Source organism: Rhinoraja longicauda, chromosome 20, assembly GCF_053455715.1.
Source record: "Rhinoraja longicauda isolate Sanriku21f chromosome 20, sRhiLon1.1, whole genome shotgun sequence".
NCBI classification, from domain to species: Eukaryota; Metazoa; Chordata; class Chondrichthyes; order Rajiformes; family Arhynchobatidae; genus Rhinoraja; species Rhinoraja longicauda.
In genome coordinates this window covers 24,377,157-24,398,453 of record NC_135972.1, presented here as the reverse complement: position 1 = coordinate 24,398,453, position 21,297 = coordinate 24,377,157, and the positions used below count along the sequence as shown (strand labels likewise).

Here is a 21,297-nt window from a genome sequence, read left to right as displayed (position 1 = left end):
TCTACCAAACACAAATTTCCTTACTTTTTGTGCTATGTTTATATGAAGTTCAGTTATAGTTCAGTCTAGACCTCTCCAAATCTTCCCTTCTGTTATCAGATTTAAGAACAGTCCTTCCATAAGCTCGGGCACACTCCTGAGTTTCCAAACTACCTCACTGCGAACATTGTATTTTTTTTTCTCTAGAATTGTCATGCTACGATATTGAGAAACTATATTCGGCACCTGTTATTTTTCTCTTTGCTTTACCTGTTGTTCTTGTGTTTGGCTTGATTGCATTCAAGAATGGTATTTTATGTAGTTTCGTTTAATTTAACGATACAGGCCCTTCGGCCCACCGAGTCCACGCCGACCAGCGATCCCCGCACACTAACACTATCCTACACACACAAGGGACAATTTACAATTTTACCAAGCCAATCAACCTACAAACCTACAGGTCTTTGGAGTGTGAAAAACCTTTCATTACTACTGTTACTACAGTGATTTTCTACTGTGCATTGTTCCCATTCTTTCTAGCCAGAGATGCTGCCTATCCCACTAAGTTATTCCAGCATTTTGTGTCTATGTTCCCAAGATAGAGTTCTGTGGTGTATATATTAAATGTGGTTAACCAATATTTTGTCCCGATCAGACATCACCAGACATTTTTCAGCTTGCATGTTACTGTAACATTATGGTCTGCCTAAAGGAGAAAAAATAGCTTCTTTTAAAAAATAGAAAGCCTGCTGTGTGTTCTCAGCAGGTCAAACAACATCTGTGCAGAGAGAAGAAAACAAGAGTTAGCATTTTGGTTTGATCACCTTTATTCAAAACCCCTTTCTTTCTGTGATTGTTATAAATTGTTACAAATAATACGCAAAAAAAACCCCAAATGATGCTGGAAATCTGAAATAATCAGTAAATGCAGGGAATACTCCCCTGATCAGGCAACTTCTGCAGAGAGGTAAACAAAAATACAGGTAATGATTCAGGTCAATAATCATCAGAAAAGGTATCACCTTGAAATATAAACTCTATTCCTTTCTTCACAGGATAAATGACAACGCTGGTTTTAAACAAACCATCGGCAGCACAGTGGCGCAGCTGGTAGAACTGCTGCCTTACAGCGCCAGAAACCCAGGTTCGATCCTGACCTCGGGTGGTGTCTGCGTGTGGAGTTTGTACGTTCTTCGTGCGACCGCATGGGTTTCCTCCGGGTGCTCCGGTTTCCTCCCGCATTCCAAGGACGTGCAGGTTTGTGTGTTGGTTGGCTTCTGTAAAATTGACCCCTTGTGGCGTAGGGAGTGGTGGGAAAATGGGATAACATAGAACTAGTTTGAACGGGTGATCGATGATCGGCATGGACCCGGTGAGCCGAAGGGTCCATTTCCATGCTGTATCTCTGATCTGTGCAACCTGCAGGTCTGGTCGTCAGACAGACAGTCTAAATCATGACCCAAAATGTCATCCAGGGGGGCTGCCTGACCCGCTGAGTTACTCCACCACTTTGTATCTATCTTCGGAATATACCAGCACCTGCAGTTCCTTTCTACACAACCTGCAGGTCTTGTGCCAAAGATCTGCAATCTCACCATTATGGTATCATTTAAAACCAGCCTCCTTCATCAAACTTCCCTAATGTCTACAGATTTGTGGATATTTCTGTGTTTTCATGACCGTGAAGTGCCCTGGGGCAGTTTGTCTGGTTTAAGGCACGAGGTAAAGTACAAGTTGTTTTGGTATTGCTCCTTTAGGTACGTGCCTGACTGTATTCCCACACTCCAGAACGCCCATGAAGCTCCCTGCATTCAGCTCTTGCATAATGCAAGATACGAGTCAAGAGTGTTTTATTGTCATATGTCCCAAGCAGAACAATGAAATTCTGACTTGCAGCAGCACAACAGAATATGTCAGCATAGTACTCTGTGAACAGTATAATAAACTGGAAAAAAAGCTTATATATATATATATACATAATATATATATATGTGTGTGTGCATATAGAAACACACACATACATATATATATAGAACATTTTTTGTGTGTGTGTCTATATATGTGAAATATCTGGAATATATGTCTATTAATGTGTCTATAGGTAGACACACACATGCACACACATATCTATATATACATATGTTTGTGTGTAGACTTATAGATACACACACATACACACACCTATTCAATAAAAAAGACAAAACCAATGCCCCCAAGTCCATGTAGTTCAGAGCTTATTTGGAGGTTGTATTGTTCTATAACCTGATGTTTGTAGGGAAATAGCTGCTCCTGCACGTTACAGTTTCAGGCTCCTATATTTCTTCCATAATTCTTCAGGCATAATTTATCAGTTTTCCAGGACCATGGGTTGTTCACTGATCTTTCATCGCTGAGCTTGGATTTTAATCCAAAGTGGAATAGTGAAGTAAAAATTCCCTTTTGTCCTTTGGCTGCAAGGAATTTGTGAATTATACTTGATCATTAAATGCCAGCTACTGCAAACCCATGCCATTGCAATTTCCATCCCATACAAAGGATGGCTGTAGAGGAAAGAGAGAGGAGTGAAATTGCTACACTGCAGCAGCGGAGGATAATTTGTAGTGCTGCTGATTTATGTTTGTAGTATACCATAAAGAGGCTTTCCTGCAAAGGCTGAAGCTGAATCTGCAGCGTTCAAGCACTATTTGTCTAAAATATTGACTAGAATATTGTCTACAAAAACAGAAATGATAGCCATGATCAAATGGCGGATCAGATTTAATGGAGTGAATGGCCTAATTCTGCTCCTGTGTCTTATCATTTATATTTCAGCACCATAATTCTGCATCATTATTTAAAATTACACCAAATGAAATATAAAACAAATATTATTTTTCATGTGCAGTACGGATATTTTATTGTTGCAAGATCTCATCAATAGCAAAAATACGCTTATAATATTACTAGATATTACTATAGCAAATAGCAGAGAGTTGACCAGACCATCACAGAAACCAACCTCTCTTCCATTGACTCCATCTACACCATGCTTCCTCGGCAAGGCCACCAGCCTAATCATGGACGAGTCTCACCCCGGTCACTCCCTCTTCTCCCCTCTTCCATCAGGCAAGAGGTACAGAAATGTGAATACACACACCTCCATATTCAGAGATAGTTTCTTCCCAGCTGTTATCAGTTGATGAACCATCTGACCAACAACCAGAGAGCGGTCCAGAGTTAGTATCTAATGTATTGAAGTCTCTCGGACTCTTTAATCGGACTTTACTGAACCACATATTGCACTAAACGTTATTCTCTTTATCCTGTATCTGTACACTGTGGATGGCTCAATGGTTATCATGTATTGCCTTTCCACTGACTGGTTAGCACGCAACAAAAGCTTTTCACTGTACCTCGGTACACGTGACAATACTAGACTACAGTTAATGTAAGAGAAAGGCACAGAAGGAATTGCAGATGCTGGAATCTTGAGCAAACCACAAAAGTGCTGGAGGAACTCAGCAGGTCAGGCAGCATCATGGAGAAAATGGATAGGTGATGTTCCAGGTCGGGTCCCTTCCACAGACTTAATTGAATCCACGTTGCTAAGGGCTGAATATTGGCTGAATATTGGCCCTGGAGAATCCACTACTTTATGCTTGAAGTCCTACACCAATATGTCGACTTAGATTACTTTGCCAAGTTGTGTGGGAGAAATGCAAGCTGAGCCCAGCTGACACAACTGTGACCGTATTATTTCTCTCAGGAGAGATGTTGAAGAGTCAAGAGTCAAGTGCGTTTAATTGTCATATGTATCGAAACGGAACGATGAAATTCCTACTTGCAGCAGCACAACGTGCCTATAAACACAGTACACAATAATGGACGTAAGTTTCAAATCCCACAGGTTTGTGGCATTTTGTACGCAAGAAACTGCAGGTGCTGGAAGTAAAAGCAAAGTTTTAAATTTTTTTTGCATATACAGTTGGAAACAAACCCTTCAGCCCACCGATTCCACGCTGACCAACAATCGCCCGTACACCAGTTTTATGTTATCCCAGTTTCGCGTCCTACACACGAGGGGCAATTTACGGAAGCCAATTAACCCACAAACCTGCCTGTCTTTGGGATGTGGGAGGAAACCAGAGCACCCGGAGAAAACCCACTCTAGTCACGGGGAGAACGTACAAACTCTGTGCAGGCAGCACCAGTAGTCAGGATCGAACCCTGGTCTCTGCCGCTGTAAGGCAGCAACTCTACCACTGTGCCACTGTGGGATTTAATTCTTTTTTTTCCCTCTGTTCCAATTTCAACTTTCTATTTTCAATTAATTGATATACTGTAGTTCTGTTGTGGAATTAGGGTAATTACAATGGTAGAACATTGGACTGTGCCTCCCTACTAATTGCTGTTTGTTGCTCTGCAAAAGTAATATTTAGTCGACTGTTTATTTCTCTGAAAACATAAATGAAATTAACGCTATTGTTAGCCCTATTTTTTGCAGCACAAAAAGTCAAGTGCTCTCATAGTCACACTATTTGGTCTCCATTGCACCAAGCTCAAGAGAGGCTACAAAGGAAGGAAATCGGATCTTTGTAACACTTTTAATTATTAAAATACAAATTGATGAAATCAGATTATAGAATTTCAAAATGGTGTCTGGAGATAGATACAGGCCAAAATATCCAAAAAATGATACTTCCCTACTCTTTGAGAACTCTGGATTCTTCGTTCTCCAACTTCTTACATATCCTTCACCCTCCTCTGGGTGACCATTCCATCATCTGCCTTCCCAAACAATTCCCATCCTGAACCACTCTACCTCTCTCTCGTGAAGTGAACGCTAAAAGTCAACTTGAGTCCTTGGTCACCTATTCCTTTTCTCCGGAGATGCTGCCTGACCCGCTGAGTTCCTCCAGCTTTTTGCAGTCCCATCTTCAGTTTTGTTTAGTAGACAAACAGAGGCTGGAATCTTGAGCGAAAGAGCAGACTGTTGGAGGAACTTGGTGGATCAGGCAGCATCTGTGGAGGGAAATAGACATTGGGTAGGAGCCCAAGCTATAGGGAGAGGTTGACCAGACTTTATTCCTTGGAGCACAGGAGGATGAGGGGTGACTTTATAGAGGTGTATAAAATCAGGGGGGGGGGGAATTGATAGGATGAATGCACAGAGTCTTTTACCCAAGGTAGGGGAATTAAGAACCAGAGGACTTAGGTTTAAGGTGATAGGGGAAAGACATCATAGGAACTCGAGGGTGGGGAGTATATGGAACGAGCTGCCTGGAGAGGTAGTTGAGGCAGGTACAATAACAACATCTAAAAGACACTTGGGCAGGTACACGGATAGGAACGGTTTAGTGGGATATGAGCCAAATGCGGGCAATTGGGACTCGCTTAGATGGGGCATCTAATTCTGAACAAGAGTTCCAACCTGAAACACCACCTATCCAAGTTCTCCAGGGTTGCTGCCTAACCCGCTAAGTTACTCCGGCACGCTGTGTCTTTTTTTAAAAACAGAAAAGCTTAATTATCTATGAAAAGAAGCAAAGACCTGTACGCTGGTGGCTGTTCAAAGTGCTAAGGTTTGAACTGAAATTACTGAGCCACATTGTAGTCAATGTTATCAAATGACAACTTGGATTTTATGCATTCTGGGTTTTCTGCAGGGAAGTGTTAATGATTCTAAAACTTAAATGTGTGACTGAGAACAGCAATTGTACTTCCCTAATGAGGAATCTGACTTAAGAAAATGATTACGTTTGAGCTGCTGCCTCACAGATCCAGAGTCCCGTTTTTGATCCTGACTCAGGTGCTGCCTGCGTGGAGTTTGCACGTTCCGCCTGGGTTTCTTCAGTTTACCTCCAAATCCTGAAGGTTGGTAAGTAAAGTGGCTGCTGTAAATGTACCCTAATGAGGTGAGTGGAGACGGTGATGGAAATATGAAGACATTTTAAATTAAATGGATATATATAGAGATTGATGTGTTGCTTGTGTAAGTGGTGAGTTGATGGTTAGGATGGACTTGGTAGGCTGAAGGGCCTGTTTCCGTGCCGTACTGTAACTCTCTCTTTTGAACACTACGAACTCCAACTAAACTCCGAACTACCAACTGCATTGATTGTACCAGGGACTTAGTGTTTTGTTTTATTTTATTTTGCACAAATTGTTTTTTTTATACAATATCTATCCAGTACGGCATTCACAATCATGTGCTGCTGCAAGTAGCAATTTCATTGTTCCATTTGGGTACATTTCGTTTATTTAAGCTTAGATAAGAGGTACAGTGCGGAAACAAGCCCTTCGGCCCGCGTCTGTGCCGCCCAGCGATCCCCGTACACTAGCACTATCCTAAGCACTGGGGACAATTTACAATTTTTACCGAAGCCAATTAAACCTGTTCGTCTTTGGGGAGTGTGGGAAGAAACCGGAGCACCCGGGGGGGGGGGGGGGGGGACGGGACCCACGCGGTCACAGCGAGAGCTTACAAACTCTGTACAGCCAGAACCGTAGTCAGGATTGAACCCGGGTCTCAAGGAACTGCAGATGCTGGTTTATACCAAAGAGAGACACACAGTGTTAGGCAGCATCTCTGGAGAAAAAGGATGGGTGACGATTTGGGTCGGAACCCTTCTTCAGACTCTATATATCTGTTAGGGAGTACTCTGGACGATATGACGTTGGCACAAATTATATTTGGACTGTTGCAGACAAAAAATGTTCTATTTGAGATGCAAGATCAAAAGGGAAAATATGATTGTAATCCTTAATTGATATAAATGTGATGAGCTGTGTTTAATAAAATGCACAATGATTCAGCGTTGTTGGGGGTGGATGTTTTGCTACGCATTGAGTCGCTCCAAGTCTGCAGCAAGCCCGTAATGGCCACTGGAACCCGAGACAACAGCTCCATGTGCCTCAGCATATCCCCCCTTGCAGTTCCGACAAGTTTCTCTAAATTGAGACAGCCACGTAACTGTACAAAGGACCACCGCAGCTGTAACATCTTGGCCCTAAAAAATGACATTTAATTCTTGTTTTTGCTCTTCAAAATTTAAACACTGCAACAATAACGTGGGAGATGCAACAAAAGTGCAGATACTGGGGAGAAAAAAAGATACAAACATTCGGGTTTTACGTGTGAACTCGCCCGCCTGTTCAAAGAAAACGTGCAGCTGGAAGGGATTTTTTTGTACAATAGCGTGGTATTTATTTCCTCTGTGCGCACCACATCGTAAGCTTGTTTCTATGGCATTTCCGCAAACAAAGCGCCCTGGCCGAAACAATGTTCCAAACGCCTCCCACAACCCTTGGAAACAATTCATTTCATTTGGGAATGCAAGACAGCAAGGGCGTAGAAAAACCGTGGCAAGAATATAACTGAAACCTAATACTTGTGGGGGGTTGTAACTGCGGCTCAGGTCAAAGCTGTCGCGGCTGAAGCCCGAAAACGGATGCATTTAAAAATACACCCCCCAATTAGATGTCCTTAACTCCTTGCCTGAAACATCTCTGGACAAAGGAACTAACTACTGGTGGTGGTGGGGAAAAAAGGCAAAAGGAAAAGAAAAAAAACAAACTCGTCAATGAACATCAGAAATCCAAACAATGCAAACACCACCGAATAATAATCAACGACTGCTTAATGTGCACACTGAAATGTCAACTGGTCCATTTTACTTCTTTGGCATTCCCTTACGACATGTTTAAAAGTTGCACTTAAAGTAAGTGGTTGCAAAATGCATCTGCATCAGCCAGACACACATTGCAGATGTTTCAGCAATCCCCAGGAGAATTAAAAAATAAAAAAATAAAAAAAGTTGTTGGAGCCTGTTGCATTTCGCTTTCCTTTTGTCTCGTTGTATTGAAGCTCGCCTCTATTTTCTGCCCCTGGCGAGCCCGAGCTGGTTGCACCGAGGCCCCGCCCACCGCCTCCCCGACGTCGTCGTCGCGCCTCCCACCCTCCCCGGCATTCTATTTTCGAACGTTGCCCGGGCGATGGAACGCGGGGTTGGCCGCGGCGGACGTCAATCACGCGCGGGGGGGCGGGGGAAGGATGCAGGCTTCCGCCATCGCGTTGGGGTGAGTCAGTTGCCTGCCTTTGGAGCAGGCGAGAGTCGCGAACTCGGGGCAGCGACAAACTTTTAGGCTGTCGAATGCAACGCAGAGCAACCGCGCCGCTGCAATAAATCGTTTGCATTTCAATATTTGCAAAAGCCCCGATTGATTTGGAAGTTTTTTGGGGTTTTTTTTGTTGCGCAGACTTGAGAAACAAATCAAATAGTTTTTTAAAAAAAAGTAAGCGCTGCAGGATCATGTGAAGCGAACTCCCATTGCAGCTGAGGTTTAAAGGGCTGAGAGAGCGAGAGAGAGAGAGAGAGATACTGGGTCTGTCACCGCGGATACATTGTCACCAGCGGCTACATTACAGAGTTTCCAGCCGATGGGAACGAAACCTTGCTGATTTGTTTGGCAAAATCCGAACAATGCTGTGCAAACTTCTCCAGTGTTCCTGCAACCTGGGGATGGATTGGTGTTGATCCGCCGGGTGTTGCCTACCTACCTACCTACCTACCTACCTGTCTTCTCTCCACCCTTGGGTGACGGATCGAATCGGTTTTAACCAGAAAACTGCACGCCAACATCTCCTGGACGCTAATAGAAAGGACGGCGGAGCAAAAGGGGGGGGTTTAAAAAGGGATCAAAGAAGGAAAAAAATGTCAACCCCCACCAGGTACAAGAAGGATAAAGAGATTGTAACCGAATATGAAACACAAGTGAAAGGTAAGGGTGTCACATTTATATTGACGCTTCATTGTTTTTGCCCAGTAAAGGATTACGGGTGTGAAAGTGGTGGTCTGTTTTTGCAATTGTTTTTGCACGAAAATACTATTAAAATGCAGACAGGCGACTGTCTTCTAAAGGGCGTTTAAAGGAATGGTTGGTGAAATTCGAGGTCGGCTTGCGGTGAGGGTTTGCATTTCAAACGAGAGAATCGATTTCATGTGACGTGTGGCACTAGGTTGGTTGGAGTTGTGAGGACCGGCCCTGTTACCCGGGGGTCCCGTTGCAAGGGTTTAGTTGAGAGACATATGCTTCGGCCCACCGAGTCCACGCTGACCATCGATCACCCCATGTTACCCCACGTTCTCACCCACTCTCTACACGCGAGGGGTAATTTACAGAGGGCCCTTGAACCGACAGACCCGCACGTCCATTGGGATGTGGGAGGAAATCCGAGCAAAGCCATTCGGTGACAGGTAGGACGTGCAAACTCCACGCAAACAGTCGGCACCCGAGGCCGGGATCGAACCCGGGTCCCACTCTGGCGCGGCGAGGCAGCAACACCACCGGCTGCGCCACTGAATGCTTACAATTATTAAACTTCAAAAATCAATCACCCCACCCCAAGTGCAAGCGGGATGTGTAAACAAGTGCACGACGAGATGAGGGAGGAGACACTTGGAGAGAAACTGCTGGGAGATTTTTTTTTCTTTCTTTCCACGCTGCTCAGATTATTTTGCATTGGAAGGGTCTGCAGATGCTGGTTTTTATCTTCAGGTTATTTTGCAGGCGGCAGAAAATGATCCCTGCAAAAGTTGGGGAGGTGTGAGCCGGAGTTGAAGCCATGCCCTTCCCACCCCTACTCGCTCCACCAGGGGGGAAATGACACGGGAAGCGTGGAAACCCATCAGGCAAGAATAACTCAAGTCCCTTGCAACAATTACAGCAGTAAACTCCCCAAATGCATCTATATCCCCGACATTCCCAAAGAGTAGTACCGAATTGCCCAGTCTGAAGAAGGGTCTCGACCCGAAACGTCTCGTATTCTTTATCTTCAGAGATGCTGCCTTACCCGCTGAGTTACTCCAGCATTTTGTGCCTATGTTCAAATCGTTCTTGCAGCAAGTGCTTCAAGGCGAGGCAGCGGGAGAGTTGCTGCCTCGCAGCGCTAGAAGCCCAGGTTCGATCCTCTGACCTCCGATGCTGTCTGTGTGGAGCTTGCACGTTCTCCTTGTGACTGCCCGGGTTTTCTCTGGGTTCTCCGGTTTCCTTCCATGTGCCAAAGACGTATAGGTTTGAAGGTTAATTGCCCCCTCTGTAAAATTGTCCCCAGTGTGTGTAGGGAGTGGAAGTGGTCTAACACAGAACTAGTGTGAACGGATGATCGATCAATGGGCCTGTTTTCATGCCGTATCTCGAAAACTGAAAAAAATAATCTAATATGTGTGTGGCCAGTTGCATTGACTTACGACACCTAAGAATTAGTTCATGTTGCTATTTCCATTTTCTGCACATCGACCGAGAGGAATGAGTGGATCCGCGTTTGCTGGCAGCCTCGAAGGGTTCAATTACAATTACAGAACTCGTTCTCCCCCTCGCCAGGCGAGCTAGCCGAGTGTTGCAGTGCAATACTGAATTGGTGGCGAATTAGGCTTTAAATAGCATCCGTTGCAAATCATTTTACAACGCGCTTTGCAGCCAAGAATGGAATTGATGAGCGGGTCGTTGGAGCTGAAGTCTTCTCGTTTGTTTTTTTGCTTTCCGGCGTTGTATATCGCGTTACATTTTGGAATTAACTTAATAATGATATGCTCTGATCAAGGTTGGAATGAGATCATTTAGGAAGTAGGACAGGTGACTCCATTATACTTGAGCGTCAGTATAAACCTGCCGTTCAGTGTTCCACAGGGCTTCAACACTTAGGTCACTCTGACCTGCTTAGTGTGGGAGGTGGACCGAGCTGCAACTCTAAAACTAAAAACTATAAATCCAATGAATGGTCACTGGCCTGAAACATGAACTCTGTTTCTCCCTCTGCAGGAGCTGCCCAACCGGCTGAGCAGCTAACCAACTGACCAGTAACGTCACTAATCCATGCTCCCCAGAGATGCTATCTGACCCATTGCGTTACTCCAGCACTTTGTGTTCATCTACTGTTTAAATATTTGGAGTGTTTGACTTCAGTAGCTTTGTTCAGGCAGAAAGCTCTGCTGTTGGGGTGAAACATTGTTCCAAACTGCCCACAGACACCCTGGGCTGGTACAGTGTAGCTATTGCCATCTTTGCTAAGTGAACTTGGAGCTCAGTATACACCCAGGGTTCGTTTACAGACTTTGGTTAAATTTGTTTAGGGAACAGTGCTGATCTTTCCTCCTCATTGAATTTCTCAATGTCGACTAAAACTCAAGTACAAATCAAGCTGCCCGACAAACCCAGCAGGCCAGGCAGCATCTGTGGAGGCAAAGATGTGGTCGATGTTTCAGGTTGGGACCTTGCCTCAGAACTAAGACTTAGTTTATTACTAGACCAAGTGGACTCGTTGGGCCCAAACCTCTTCTGCATTGGAGCAGCACCTTCTTCTCCCCCTCCCTCCTCCTCCCCCTCCCACCCTCCTCTCCCTCCTCCCTTTCCCTCCCCCCTCCTTCCTCCCCCCCTCCTTCCTCCCGCCTCCGCCCCTCCCTCCCTATTTGTTGCATACTATCCAGCCAAAGAAAAGATTATACACGATTACAATCAAGCTGTCTATAGTGTACAGGCACGGGATAAAGGGTACAGCATTTGGTGCAAGATAAAGTGCACTAAAGGTGTTGGTTCACCAGGTTAATTCCCGGGATGACGGGACTGACATATGATGAAAGAATGGGTCGATTGGGCTTGTATTCGCTGGAGTTTAGAAGGATGAGGGGGGATCTTATAGAAACATATAAAATTCTTAAAGGATTGGACAGGCTCAATGCAGGAAAATTGTTCCTGATGTTGGGGGAGTCCAAAACCAGGTGTCCCAGTTTAATAATGAGGGGAAGGCCATTTAGGACTGAGATGAGGAAAAACCTTTTCACCCAGAGAGTTGTGAATCTGTGGAATTCTCTGCCACCGAAGGCAGTGGTGGCCAATTCACTGGATGTTTTCAAGAGAGTTAGATTTAGCTCTTAGGGCAAAAGGAATCAAGGGATATGGGGGAAAAAGCAGGGGTACTGATTTTAGATGATCAGCCATGATCATATTGAATGGTGGTGCTGGCTCAAAGGGCCGAATGGCCTACTCCACCTATCTTTCTATGTTTCTAAAGTCTGATTACAGGTATTTCAAAGGTCTCCAATGAGGTAGATGGAAGATCAAGACCACACACCAGTCTGATAACAGCTGGGAAGAAACTGTCCCTGAATCTGGAGGTGTACATTTTCAAACCTCTGTATCTCTTGCCTGATGGGAGACGGGAGAAGAGGCAGTGACGAGGGGTGAGACTGGTCCCTTGATTATGCTGCTCGCTTTGCCGTGGCAGCGTGAGGTGTAGATGGAGTCAATGCAGAGGATGCTGGTTTGCATGATGGTCTGGGCTGCGTTCACCAACTCTGCCTGTTGAGTGGAGTGTGGAGGGGAGATAGTCAGTGTAAAGAGGTGAGGGGGAGGGGCGGGGCTGAAGCTGGTAGGCCGTAGATATCTGAACTCTCTTTAATATGGCCGATTCCTTCTTGTAAAACGCGTCACCCGTGGATAATACAGCCTCAGCCTAACCTCCTGCTGAAATCATCTATGTCTCAACCTAAAAAGGAAAATACCACATAAATCTTCTCAGTCACTCGATCCCACCATTCAAGTCATCCCGAGAAAAGGGTGTTAAAAGCCTTTTTTTTAAAAAAAACAGACTTGTATACAGCATCACAGATGGTTGGGATTTTTTTTTGCAAGCTGGATATGAAATTATGGAGCCAGTGTAAACATGATAACTGTTTCCAGGGTGTAAACTTCCAGGAAACAATGATGATTGCATTGTGAAATTGGGCATCTGGGAAATAGTTTCAGCAGAGATGTGTCCTGCAGGCTTTTTAAATCGTAATTGTGATTCATATCCTGGGAAGGTGCTGTCAGTAAGACTGACATTTTGTGCATTACCATGTGCGTGATTCATGAAAAGGAAGAGTTCTATTAACTCCGAGAAATGTTCCTTCACGGTGGAACTGTTAACCCCTTGTGGAAACAAGGAATTGAAGATGCTGGTTTACCAACAAAAAAAAAAATCCACACAGTGCTGGAGTAACTCAACGGGTCAGGCAGCATCCCTGGGTAACATGGATAAGACCAGTGTGGGCTCCATTTGTCCTTGATCATCATTGCTATCTTTGATTTGTCCTTTTGCATACCCTGCATTCATTTGTTCCTTGTACCTCTTCATATCTCTAGTTTCTCTCTCCGCTGACTCTCCATCTGCAGAAGGGTCTCGACCCGAAATCTCACCCATTCCTTTTCTCCAGAGATGCTGCATGACCTGCTGAGTTATTCCAGCATTTTGTGTCTATCTTCGGTGTAAACCAGCATCTGAAGTTCCTTCCCTTACATGGATAGGTGACGTTTCGGGTCGGGACCCTTCTTCAGACTGATTGTAGGAAGAGGGGGGGGGGGATGAGGGAAAGAAAGCTAGAGGGAGAGAGGAGGGGTAGAACTAAGCATAGCAGGTAATAGGTGCACACAACCCGGGCGGGGGGGGGGGGGGTTAATGAGCAGATGATTGGACAAAGGCCAGAAATGAAGAAAAAAAGATGTGAGATAAAAAGATTGAAGAGTTGCGAATTGTGAAGCCAGAGGAAGGAATGTAGGGGGAGGTAGAAATAGGTACAAGTCTGGGGGGGGGAAGAGGAGGTAAGAAAGAGGTGTGTGAGGAGGAGGGAGGGCTGTTAGTGGTTACCTAACATTGGAGACTTTACCCCTTTGTAGATTCATGTCTTGCCACTCAAGGCAGTTCCCATCTCCAAGGATGGAGTTTCTCTACTTGGACTGAGTACAGGTCCACCACCGATCTCCCGGCACCCTTGGTTCCGGAGCATTTCTGAATTATCCGTTTAGCCGCACCATCAGAGGTCACGGCCTCCGAGAGGAGTCCAACGGTACCGGAGCGGTCTGTCTGGGCAAAGTCGTCCTCGGAAGTCGGCTATGGGAGCGGATCTGCCGGCTCCCGCCGGGTTGGAGTTTCAGAGCTCCGACCGCAGGAGGGATAATTCGACCCACCAATTGGCGAGGAAGTCCGGATGAAGTAGAGATTGGCGGCCTCACCTAGCATAGGCTGCACATTTTGGTGGGGACTTCCAGGGGGGGTTTCAAGTGCACTCTCGTAATTTTGTCCGGATCAAAGGGGGGTGCTGGTCCATCAGTTGCCGGATAATCAATGTCTCTATCACTCTGTGACAATATTATCGAGGTATAAATGTGCGAACTAATGAAACTGCTTGCCCAGTAACCACCCACCAGCCACTCGATGAGCTGAATGTGGGACTGGTTGGACAGCCTGCATTAAGTCCCCTAAAATGAGCTTGGCATTCACACTGCTGCCCACCACTCTGTGGGAGGTAGAGGCAGGAAAGAGAGAGTGAATAGATGAAACTCTCAGGCTCCTGTCAGTGGAAGTGGAGAGTTATTGATAGGCTTGTGGTGCAAGTTGTTATTGAGCCTGCCCCAGAGTAACAAGGAGAGGCTGGTGTTGGACAAAGCAGCTGACACACAGCAAATAACACAAAGTGCTGGAGAGACTCAGCGGGTCAGGCAGCTTCCCTGCAGAAGCGGTCATGGATAGGTGACATTTCGGGTCGGGACGCTTTTTCAGGCAGACTGGTTGACAAACAGATTGGTTGGCGTAGACCCGATGGGCCGAAGGACCTGTTTCCATGCTGTACCCTTGAGTCTAAAGTCTAGAAAACACTACAGCGCTGAGAACTGTATTCTACACTCTGGATCTTCCCCTTTGCCCCATTTATTCCACTTGCGTTTGAACTGAATGTATCTATGTATGGTATATCTGATGTGTTTGGATAGCTTTGCAAAGCAAAGTTTTTCACTGTACCTCGGTACATGTGACAATAATAACCCTAAATCTGCTCTACCTATTTCACCGCCATCAGGTTCTTGAACCGACCTGCACAACCCTAATCTGACCTTGACAAAGGAACAATACAGACCATTCTTACATCACCATGAACTTGTTTTCTGATTGTGCTTTGCATCAATGTCTTATTTTTAGCAGTCTTTTTACTATCCAGCAGAATTAATGTGCAATTTGTTTTTGTGTGTTGCTTGTGTCCAAGTTTAATCAATAGTACATCATTGTCATATGTACCTAAGAATAGTGACATTTTGTGTTTACATATAGTTCAATAACAATCTTATTATACACCTAAGCACAATCGTACTTGAGAATAAGAGTGTAGGATTAATAGATTGCACTGAGGCAGTACACAAGCATCACCATGTTTCCAGCGGCCATCTTGTATGGCTCAAGTTGGTTTTATTCAAGATGGCGCGTGTTCTAGATGTACCTGTGATGCTGCTGCCAACAAAAATGTCATCGTACGTGCATACCTTACCTCACCAATTAATGCAATGTGAATTGGTTTTAATTTCCAAACATTGCTTGCACACTTGAGCAATTTATTTTATTTCTTCCAGTCTGGAACAATATACTGGAAGCTTCCTGTGGGGCTTTGTGTGAATGGGAGAGGTGGAGTGCAGATTTGCTGATGATTGTGCTGAATAAGTACAGCCCCTACGTGAAATGTGTCAACTTGAATTGATTGTAATCTTTATATTTGGGGTAACAGTGTCCACTCAAAACTTCTATTTTATTGATATTAAATCAAATGTTGCCGGTATTGTATAGAGTTGCAGAGCTTGCGATGCAGAAGTAGGTGTCTTCCTTCACCTTGCAATTTATTGTTAAAGATACAGCATAGAAACTGGCCCTAAAGCCCACCTGGTCCACGCCGACCATCGATCACCTGTTCACGCTAGTTCTATGTTATCCCACTTTCTCATCCATTCCCCACACACACAGGCCACTTATAACAGAGGGCCAATTAACCTACAAACCCGCACGTCTTTGGGATGTGGGAGGAAGCCGGAGCACCTGGAGGAAACCCACGCGGTCACAGGGAGAATGTGCAAACTCCACACAGACAGCACCTCAGGGCAGGGTGGAAACTGGGTCTCTGGCGCTGTGAGGCAGCGGCTCTACCCACTGTGCTATAGTGTCAACAGTGGCCACTCCCAACATTTAGTTTATTGATGCTAGATCAAGTTTGGCAGGTATTACATAGAATGAAAGAGCATATAATGCACAAGAAAATGTTGGACTAATTTCACTTCCTTCATCCTCCATTTGCCATCAAAGGGATCTACAGGAGTCGCTGCCTCAAAAATGCAGCCAGCATGATCAGAGACCCACACCACCCTGGCCACACTCTCATAGCACTCATGCCATTGGGAAGGAGGTGCAGCAGCCTGAAAACTAATGTCCAGGTTCAGGAACGGCTTCTTCCCTACAACCATCAGGCTATTGAACACCACAAACTCCAACTAGACCTCAAACTACAAACATGCTTTATTGTACTAGGGAATAGATGCTTTGTTTTTTACTTTTGCATGAAATGTTTTGATTTGTTGAACTTCTTTTTGTTGTTTATTATGGTATCTACGGAGTACTATCTTTACCTATCTGTTGTGGTGCCGCAAGTAAGAATTTTGTTATTCTGTTTTGGGACATATAACAATAAAGCTCTCTCTCCCTCCTGTGTTTATCCACTTTCTCTATCACTGTATCGAGTGCTGTTCGCATACACTGATGCTTGTGGCCAGGACTGCCACATTCCACCTAGATTGTGGAAGGAAAGAATGTCTAGTATGACTCTTCCCCCTCACCCCACCCATCTATGAATGAATGAACGCAGCTCTACTAATCTAAATACCTCCATGATGCCCAAGAGCTGAATTTTTGAGTGAGTTTTGTGGGATTCAATAATGTGTGCATTATTTGAGTCCTAATTTGAGCAGCTTTCACCTGCGGGGCGGTACGGTGGCGCAGCAGTAGTGCTGCCGCTGTACAGCGCCACAGACCTGGGTTCGATCCCGACTACAGGTGCTGTCTGTATGGAGTTTGTACATTCACATCCCACACATGGGTACTCTCACATCCCAAAGACGTGCAGGTTTGTAGGTTAATTGGCATCAGTAATTATTGCTGGTGTGTAGGATAGTGCTAGTATATGGGGTGATCGCTGGTCAGCGCAGACTCGGTGGGCCTGTTTCCATGCTGTATCTCCAAACTAAACTAAGAACATAGAACAGTACAGCACAGGAACAGGCTCCTTGGCCCATAATGTCTGTGCAGAATATGATGCCAAGCGGAACTAATCCTTCCTGTCCACATATGATCCATATCTCTCCACTCCATGCAACTGGTGTACGGGTGTTCGCTGGTTGGCATGGACTCGGTGAGCCGAACGGCCTGTTTCCACGCTGTATCCCAAAAGTAAACTAAACTATGTGGACCTGAGGCTGCAGTTGGATCCAACTGCAAGTTGAATTCAGTTTATTATCACGTGTACAGCGAAAAGCTTTTGTTGCGCGCTGTCCAGTCAGCGCCAAGCAGTAAATTTCAGTCTTTTATTCATAGTAGGCCTTGGCGTGGGCTCCATTATACCCTGCATTAACATGGGAGCCTTGACCGGATTGCTTTATTTTCCACCGCACAGTGACATTAACCATTCTTGGAGACAATGATCTTTTTGTTTGGCAGAAAATGCTGTTTTTCAAAGTAGCTGAATAATGCCCGTACAAAGTTGGACATTGTGTCTGGTTACACGGCATCTTAGGAAGAGACAAACTTGAATTGATTTGGACGCCAATTTAATTGCGAAATTATTCCGTTAAATACAAATTGTTCCTGCAGAGCATTTAGAATTTTATCTGATAACATCTATGGACAGCAAAAATGGCAAATATATGCTCCTTCAACCAATTAGCTGATCTCTCCCCCACACATGCTGTGCACGGTAATGGCATTTACTACAGGTTATTTTAGCTTTGAAGAAAAGAGAGGTTTTTAATCCGACTCAGGGCAACTAACGTGGCAGATGTAAGCATGCCTTTACACAATGTTCACCACACACGCACGGCACAGTAATGGCATCCACACAGGTTCTCTAATCTTCTGAAGGAAAGAGAGATTGCACTTGTGTGGCACCTGTCAGAATTTCAAAAGCATTTTCTACAGCTGTTGCTGTACTTTTGCAGTGTAGTTACTGTTGTAGGAAAAGCAGCGCACTGTGGGCATTGCAGCTTCCTGCAAAGTGATCATGTTAGATTGTTTTTATAAATATTGCATGAGGAATAATTACTCTGAGAAATTGGGGATACAGCTCACATCTTTGAAATAGTATCGTGGTTGACTTGCACCCAACCAAGGACTAGGTTTCAAATGGGCTGTGTGGCACTCCCTCCACTGAAGTGTCAACCTAAATAGTTTTACAATTGATTGAGAGAAGCCTTTTGGCCCACCGTTTGGTTAGTCTTAAGATTTTAACCTCAAAATAAGCGGTAGAGCTGCTGCCTCACAGAGCCAGAGACTCTGGTTCGATCCTGACTACAGCTGCTGGCTGTGCGTCGTTTAGATGTTCTCCCTGTGATCGTGTGGGTCTTCTCCTGGTGCTCAAGTTTCCCCACACACTCCAAAGACGTGCAGGTTTGTACGTTGATTGGCTGGACAGGAAAATGGGATGATATAGAACGAGTGTACAAATGGCCGATGGACTCAGTGGGCTAAATGGCCTTTTTCCACGCTGTATCTTTAAAAATGACAAGTAAAATAAGACTTGATGTCAAAGTAAAATTTTTACATGGGAATAGTTGTGTGCCATGCCAGTAATGTCTTGGTTGGTGCCACTGTTGGTTTTATTTATAGAAAGGATGACGCAAAATGCTGGAGTAACTCAGCGGGTACGACCCACTGCGTGACTCCAACGTTTTGTGTTTTTGTTTGGTGTAAACCGGCATCTGCAGTTCTTGGTTATTACATTTAGAGAAAGGATGTTCTATTGCAAAACTGGCGTGGGCTGATGGAATCACGTACCAGAGATGTTATTGTGTTGCCTCTAAATATGCAGATTTCACAATGGTTGTTGATTACATTTCTTGTAAGTGCAGTGGTTTTCGATGCATTTTTTAAATCCAGGAAATATCCAGTCTTCAAACTGGAGCATGGCAAACTGTGAAGGAGATCTGCAACAAGGAACTGCCGGTGCTGGTTTCAAAACAAGACACAGAGTGCTGGAGTAACTTGCCACAGATGGCGGTGGAGGCCAAGTCATTGGGTATTTTTAAGGCGGGGATTGACAGATACTTGATTAATGCGGATGTCAGGGTTATGGGGAGAAAGCAGGAGAATGGGGTTGAGAGGAAAAGGTAGATCAGCCATGATTGAATGGCGGAGTAGACTTGATGGGCCAGGGAGCATCTCTGGAGAACATTGAGTTCCCGACACGAAACGTCACCTATCCATGTTCTCCAGGGGTGTTGCCTGATGTGCTGAGTTACTCCAGCACTTTGAGAACGATTTCTGTTGTAGAGTTATACGGAACAGAAACGGGCCCTTTAGCCGCACCATGTCTATGCTGACCTTTACTTTTACCCCTTTCCACGCTAATTCAACTTTCCCACCTCAGGACCATATCCTTTACATTTTGTAATGACTATTTAAGTGCCTGTCTAAATGTCTCTGAAATGTAGTGTTTGATTCTCCACCACCTCCTCTGGCAGTGAGTTCCTGACACCAATCACGCTTTACAAGTTTAAAAAAAACTCCTTCCTCTCTCCTTAAACCTAAAGTCACTTGTTGTTGATACCATCAACAATTTTGACCAATTACCATATCTATATTTCGCATAATCCTATATGTAGCTGAGGGATGATCTGACTTCTGCCTCGAGAAACAATCCGTTGACTGTCCAATTTCTCCGCATTACCATAGTGACCTCAAACAGATCATTTTTATTAAAGATAGACACAGATCATGAGACAAAAGAGCAGTATTCGTCCATTCGGACCATCGAGGCTGCTCCACCATTCGATCATGGCTGATCTATTTTTCCCTCTTAACCCCATTCTCCTGCCTTCTCCCTGTAACCTTTGATGCCCTTACTAATCAAGAACCTATCAATCTCTGCTTTAAATATACTCAATGACTTGGCCTCCACCACCATCTGTGGCGATGAATTCCACAGATTCGCCACCCCCCTCTGGCTAAAGAAATTCCTCCTTGTCACCATTGTAAATGTACGTCCTTTTTATTCTGAGGCTGTGCCCTCTGGTCCTAGACTCTAGTGGAAACAAAAGCTGCCTTTCATGTCTTATTATCTGCATGTACCCTGAAGATGACGTATTTTAAAAATAACTAATTATCTTGTCCTGCAACATTGAGAGTCACTTTTGTATATAATTGTTTGAAGAGGAAAAAAAAAGTGTTCTCCAGAGTTTTCACGGGTATGGATGGATAGATGATTCTGAAATCAACTCAGTGTGAAGTTGTGATTGTTGTGCTTCCAGTTGGAAACTAACCTGTGCTTTTTTTTTTACTGATACTTGTAAACGATGTACAGTGAATAACAGATGGTTTGAAATATTGCATACTCATTAATCCTCCTGTAAATGTGTCCTAGTTTCTTCAGCACTCTATCTCCATTTTTTGAAAACGACTGACCCAGTTGCTCTTACCAAAATGGAAGAACTCTCCCTTTCCCCCAAAATCTCTCTACATGGATAACAGGAACATACTGATCACTGTACTGAACAAGTAATGCAAAGGGCTGATCTAGACTTTAGACTTTAAAGACACAGTGCAGAAGCAGGCCCTTTGGCCCATCGAGTCCTCGCCGACCAGCGATTACCCTGTATACTAGCACTATCCTACACACGCGGGACAATTTACAACGTACAGAAGCCAATTAACCTATAAACTTGCACGTCTTGGAGTGTGGGAGGAAACCGGAGCGCCCGGACAAAATCCACGTGGTCCCGGGGAGCCCTAACTCCGTACAGACAGCACCCACCCTCAGGATCAAACCAGGGTCTCTGGCACTGTGAGGCAGCAACTCTACTGCTGCGCCACTGTGCCGCCCTGGATTCTTTGTGTCGTACAGTCCTACAAGAGGAAACGGGCCCTTCGGCCCAACATGTCTGTGCCCAAGATGCTCCTCCTAAGCTGGTCCCATTTACCATGTCCCTCTAAAGCTTTCCTATTTATTGGAACACCCCTGGAAGTTGCTCAGTCGAATGGGAATAAATGCTGGGAATTGCAGTGGTGGATACGCTCAGTAGGTGAATTGCCCAGGTGGATCATCCCTGTGCTGTTTATAGAACCCCATGGCTTCTCACCAGCCCGCTTTGACTGGTAGCAGATAATTGACAGATCCACAGGGCAGAATGACGGGAAGACAAAGAAAAGCTGACCAGATTGTGCGTGACCTGAGAGGTATCATGCCAAACGGCAAAGAGCCATCCTGCCCCCAGCCGCGTGCCTTT

General features: G+C 44.9%; 2 protein-coding genes across 13 annotated transcripts in view; both read left to right on the top strand.

Annotated features, from left to right (window-relative positions):
- The window catches only part of rxylt1 (ribitol xylosyltransferase 1), a 104,269-nt gene that overhangs the window by 28,852 nt on the left and 54,120 nt on the right, over window positions 1–21,297 (top strand). The window contains exons 7-8 of one of the 3 annotated variants that reach the window (XR_013548651.1): window positions 1,035–1,236; window positions 3,944–6,371. The exons of 1 other annotated variant lie outside the window; for it this stretch is intronic. The gene's annotated coding sequence lies outside the window, so the exon portion shown is untranslated. Of the gene's footprint in view, window positions 1–1,034; window positions 2,228–3,943; window positions 6,372–21,297 lie in introns of those variants that run through there. One more of the 3 variants, XM_078417260.1, reaches the window with a different exon arrangement.
- LOC144603665 (SLIT-ROBO Rho GTPase-activating protein 1-like) overlaps window positions 8,066–21,297 on the top strand; it is a 172,836-nt gene continuing 159,604 nt past the window's right edge. For all 10 annotated transcript variants that reach the window (XM_078417257.1, XM_078417252.1, XM_078417251.1 and 7 more), the window contains exon 1: window positions 8,066–8,739. In XM_078417257.1, the coding sequence (XP_078273383.1) occupies window positions 8,673–8,739 (67 nt within the window). In that variant the 5' untranslated portion in view covers window positions 8,066–8,672. The remainder of the gene's footprint in view (window positions 8,740–21,297) is intronic.